The sequence below is a fragment of the Buceros rhinoceros genome, unplaced genomic scaffold (assembly GCF_000710305.1).
Source record: "Buceros rhinoceros silvestris isolate BGI_N320 unplaced genomic scaffold, ASM71030v1 scaffold31947, whole genome shotgun sequence".
Classification (NCBI taxonomy): Eukaryota; Metazoa; Chordata; class Aves; order Bucerotiformes; family Bucerotidae; genus Buceros; species Buceros rhinoceros.
In genome coordinates this window covers 2,221-7,815 of record NW_010423361.1, presented here as the reverse complement: position 1 = coordinate 7,815, position 5,595 = coordinate 2,221, and the positions used below count along the sequence as shown (strand labels likewise).

The window sequence follows — 5,595 nt, the reverse complement described above, 5'->3', positions numbered from 1 at the left end:
ACATGTTTGTTCATTTTGGTTCCACCCACAAAAAGCTGTTTCCCCAGAACCATTCCTGCAGGAAGCGAGATAGGGCTGGGCTGCCTCTCCTCAACACCAGTCCATCACACAACAGAGGCTTTGGGTGAAGAGAGAAGTAAATGAAGTGTAAAGGGTGGTGTTACCGTGAGCCGTGCTTTGGGAATTTCTTGTAAGCCTTAGACTGAGTTGGGAAAGTAGAAAAATATCCACAGGTTTGAATATTAGTTAACTTTGCTAAAAATGCTTTTGCCTGCCTTTGAGTTGCTCAAAGCCTCTAGGTAAACAGAGGAAACAAAGTGTTACGTCCCGCCCTTGCTCACCAGTGCCCTTTTTCACTTGAAGAATGCAAGGTTTAGGCAGAGGGTCTTATCACTTGATGCCTCATTGTTTGGGACAAGATAAAGAGGAGAGGAGTATTGTCTCTACAGCCACGAGGGAGGATGTCGCTTAACTGGATCTGAGTCATCGACAGGAAAAGATAATGACTAGCCCTCCCCGAACTGCGCCTGCTTAATAGACTGTTGAGTATTACTTTCTCCTCCCAGGGGAGGCGTAAGTCCGAGTTAATGAGACATGCGATGCATGACGTTGTGTGACCTGTAACATGAAAGAGGACTGCGCATGTGCAAAGGGGAGGAGACCTAATTTACATCAGGAGCGGGATAGTCTAATACATATGTACCAGGCGGTTGAGCAATCTTTTGAATATGTACGTTTTACTGCTTTAAATAAGAGGCCAAAGCTACGGCGTGGTGTGCAAGCATCCTTAGGGTACCTGACCCTCGCTGCACCCAACTCTGTAGAGCTGAAATCACAATAAACAGACCTGCTTCACAATCAATTTTGATTGCGGAGTTTTTCCACGCGTCAAGATGACAAGACAGCTAAAGCATCTGTGCCGTCTTCTCCGACCGCTATAGTTTGCAGTGCACATTTCCTCTCTCTTTATCCTGATTCTTCAGCTGCAGGTCATGGAGCAGACAGCCTTCTACACCGACCCCTTCCAGCAAAGCTCCAGCAGTGTTTTCCCCCACCAAGCTCCTCCAGAAGTCCCTGACCGCTGAAATCTTTGTAGGCTTAGGTCTGCATGAGGACTGTCTCTACAGTAGTAAGAGAAGCAGCAGCATGGCTGATGCTGCTGCGATAGAAAAGTTGGTTGTATTTCAGAGTTCTTACATAACCCCCCCCACCACCCCCCTTTCAAACCACCATACTTCATTAACAAACGCCCGGTCTCTGATACATTCTAATGGTCAGCCTAATATGTATAGATTCCTATATGAATCGGGGATAGAGGGAACTTCAAGGTAGGAAAGTAAGTCTGGGGAGTGTGTTGGGTCTATCTGATACTAATTTCATTTTAAATAGCTTAGTTTGTTATTTTATTCCCCGTTTCAAGCTAGATTGAAAGCTCGCAGCCAAGTGGAAAAGGCACAAAGGGGAGTATTCATCAAAGATAACCTTTGGGTTATCGTTCCTGGGAGGGGTTGGGGCCACTCGGGTTAGATGCTCTGCCTCTCAGCAATTACTCTGAAGTCAGGCTGCTGGATTGAGTCCTTTCCCTGGAGAATCCTTTCCTTTCACAGACTTTGCAGGTAAGTGAGCTCCTCTGCACTGAATTTAGCTTTTGTGAACGTCTGTGTCCTTGCCCCAGCAGGAACTGTAGAAGTGCCGTGTCACACACGTTTGGAGGGCTCTGTGCCGTAGGTATGGAAACAGCAACAAGCAGGCAATAAGGCAGCATCTCAGTTGAATGGGTTTTTTCTTCTCCCCCAAGAATAATTGGATTTATTTGTTGATGCAAATCTGAAATGAGCAGGCACGTCTGACATGTATTGGCTTATATTATGTATTCAACATGCCAAATGATGATATAATGTAATTTTGCAATTGATTGTAGGAAAGCAAATGAAAAAGCTCTTTAAAAAGGAATCTGTAGGAATACAGTTGGCATGAAACTTGCTGTTTCGAACTCCACTAAATAATGGCAACCTCTTTGTTTTATCAAAAAGCTTTATTTCTATAGCACTTTATATGTAGTGCACTACTAAGTAAAGGTAATTTTAAAAAGTCATGTTGCTTTCTTCAAAGTCTGGCAGTTCCTTTACTCTTGCTGTTTTACACGACTAGAAAGAAAGCAGGGTCATTCTGACTGAGAAGAGGACTCGCCCTCACCCAACGCAGCCCTACAGGCACCAGCTATAGTAGGATACATGGCATTAGTAATCGTCATAGTTGACACCCGCTCCGTGCCTGAAGGTGTGTGGATTTTGTGGGCCAATTGGCGAATCTTCATCGTAGTGGTGCTGGTAGTATCCACCATAGTATTCATTACGAGCACGCCCTAAACTTGTCCAGTAGGAGATGTCATCTTCGAATTTCTGCCAAAAAAAGAAAACACTTGCTTTCCAAGCTTGAAACTTTACAATGAAGTGAGTGAAACAAAAGCGATGCAAGAGGCCCCTTTTGTCTCATTCAGAAACTGAGATCCTTTACGTATTTGTCAAAATGACATCTTTAGATCCAAGGGGTCTTGTGACTTGTACCTATGAAATTATCAGGGTCCTGAGTGCAAAAATCGTCCTGCCCAGACCCACCTGGGACCCACACCCTCTGCCCATTGTAAAGTCCTTAAACTGAGAACACCCGCAACCAAAACGTGCACGGAGCACCTTTAATATTTCTACCTTTTCAGTTGTGGGCTATAAAAACATGCCAACGTTACATACTTCAAAATCTAAAGGTTTGCTTCTCTGCTGTCCTGATGTCCCTGAGTCAAAGTGGGTGCAACAGGCTTTTGCTTTATGCCCATGATCTTTCATTCTCATTTTGCGTGGATAAAAACGAATGTACAGCACAGCCTTCCGGCTATGGAAGTGCAGGAAGCAGTTCAATTCTGCTCACAACAGCAGAGGAAAAACTGTCTGCAAGGGTATCAAATACTTGCCAAGTCAAAGCCTTTCCATCTGAATGAGTCCTTGGAAATATTTTTGGCTGAGAGTTGAAAAAAAAAAAGTTTTGCAAAATACACAAAGGGTAAGTATGGCCTAAGTCCTTTGCTGGAACAAACAGTTATTTCATTGTTAAAACTGTGTCTTAATACTCAAGAAAACTTACTAAGTGGATTCATTGTATCCCACAACAGGCCTCATTTCAGTTTTTGAAACGAACACAGGAACTCAGAGGAGAATTCCTGTTATCTGCATGGTTTGTCCTTGTCACCTCCTAGTATTTTGCCCCAGCCTTCAGTTTCTGAAGCATAAAACCACTTTTTCTGGTTTTCCTGTTGCTGTCGGGAGGAGGGAGGGGGATAGAGCCGTGCTGTTAAGAAGTCATTTTTATCTGCGTAATGCCCAGGAGCAACAAAGAATGTATCCTTCATTATTTCAGTCCGAGCAAAGGATTATTTTTCTAATTGTTCCAGCTTTGAAAATGAGTGTATTCATCTTCTAAGCCATCCACATAGCATGAGAGTCCAAAACGTACTCCAGCTTGCCTGTGCCAATGCAATCTCATTAAATGTATTCATGCAGCTGACACAAGCCAAGAATTCAACATCTATAACTATTTTTACTGCTTATTAATGCAGAAATTATTCTACACGTGGGACTGCAACTAAATGAACGTTTTTCTCCCTATTTCATCATGTATTTAGTAGAGTTTCGTGCAGAGCTGGGAACTCCGGATTCCACTCCTGCGCTTTTACAAATTAACTGTTTTTCTTTTTTAAAAATGTATCCTTCTCATTTGAAGGGAGGTTAGCTGCCCGCTATCAAATGGGTTTCCTTTCCCGTTTGGAGTCGAGGCCCAGCTGTTGGTGCTCGCCATGGTCAGGAGCTGCTTGCACCGTGGAGGCACTCACATCCATTAAGGATGGTAACGTTAGTGCAATTTCGCTGAGGACTGCCAGTCATGACCAGCTTGGAGTGGACTTCTCAGCGTGTTTAAAAGCAAATTGATTACGTTGAGGCTGCCAAATTAATTTCCTGAAATAACGATTGATTGCTTTGGGTCTGGCCGCCTGTTTCTCAAAGTAAACTTTGTTTATACATCCATTTGCAATTTATTAAGCTTAAGTTTGGTAGCAGACACGAGCTCCACGCAAGACTTGAATGTCATTTCCTCTATTAAAAAGATAATGAAGAAATCTCTAACAAATCACGGAGCTAGTATTTTTGTGCAGCATTTACTAGTTTAAAAAAAGAAATTGCCACCATCTGTGAACAGAAGCAGGGCAGCTTCTCCCTGGGTGCCCCCATGGCTGTATATCCATGCTCACAGCTGCTCACTCTGAAGCCCCACCAGCCTGTGAAAGCCTTATACTCACCGCCTCATCGAATCCCAGGTACAGGAACTGCTGGTACCACTGCTGCACGTCGGGCTGGCTTCTGTCCCACAGCTGGCGCCTCTGGCGTCTCAGGCTGCTTAGGAACTCCTTGGCTGCCGTTTCTTTCACTGACACCTCAGGCTTCATGGCAACAGGGGCTGAAATTAATTCCCCCCCCCCCCCCAAAACACCACCCGGAAATTTTTACACAACTCACACGTATTTTTTAAGCGGGTGTAATAAGTTCCCCCCCCCCCCCCCAAAAGCCATGCCAGGAAATTTTCAGTCAGCCTGAAGTGTACTGCTTGCAGCAAGTGAGAAAAAATTTCTCACATCATGCTGTCACCTTTGTGCTTGGCAGTGCGATGCGTATGGCAGCAGTATATCATTACACGATACAGTAATAAACCCAGGAATCATCAGTGTAATAGGATTTCTTAGCTACCCTCATCCTCTTGGATTTTTGAAAAGCTGTTCTGAGCTCAAGGACAGAAGTTACGTGAGGAATTTAAATAAATAAACCCAAACCTGAAGAGCATATACACAATGAGTTTGTGCTTTGAGGAAAGAACAGGAAACTGGCCTCTGCATGCTGCTGCTGCTGCAGAAATGGGAATGGAGACAAGAGGTGAAATTTAAAATCCTGAAGAAGCTGGAGAAACACATACAACTTACCAGAGTGACAGGAGGCACACATAAAAAGAAAAGATTTTTTAATCTGTTGTGTAAAAAAAGTAGATTTTCAATAATGAGTGCTACTAAATGCCCTATATGTCTGAAAATAAAAGCCCATCATGTCTTCATAGCATACGGCTTGGTGGATGCATGGGAATGCCCTCAGCCTGCCAGATCCAGACGTGCCAGCTGGCTTGCCCCATGCATAAGAGGCAGGCAGTTTGCTGTGACTGCTGGAGGAATTTATGTACCTCTGAAGGTACAGATGTGAGGACTGGCTAGCCCCCTGCCGTGCATGGAAGTGATAAAATGTGGCATGTTGTTTGGTCTTCACATGAAACAAGAAGCAGGAGGAACATCCTGGCTTCCGAATGTTCATTGCAGTGACGGAGAGACCAGGAACATGATTGTGGATGGGGTTTTCACAGGATGCGAGGGAAGAGGCTGGGGCAGACAGGGCAGTCAGGTGGAGATGCGAAAAACATTGAAGTAGGAGCTAGGCAGACTCATGGGGGAAGACAAAGGACTGCAGCAGGAAGGAGATCCAAGAGGTACAAGTGATACATGAGTTG

The 5,595-nt window shown here is 44.4% G+C and overlaps 1 protein-coding gene across 1 annotated transcript in view; it reads right to left on the bottom strand.

Moving 5' to 3' along the window:
- Positions 1-2,240: 2,240 nt before the first annotated feature.
- The window catches only part of LOC104497181 (chromosome unknown open reading frame, human C2orf40), a 5,572-nt gene continuing 2,217 nt past the window's right edge, over positions 2,241-5,595 (bottom strand). The window contains exons 3-4 of the mRNA XM_010140397.1: positions 4,349-4,506; positions 2,241-2,402 (exon numbers count right to left, since the gene is read on the bottom strand). Of these exons, the coding sequence (XP_010138699.1) occupies positions 2,241-2,402; positions 4,349-4,506 (320 nt within the window). The remainder of the gene's footprint in view (positions 2,403-4,348; positions 4,507-5,595) is intronic.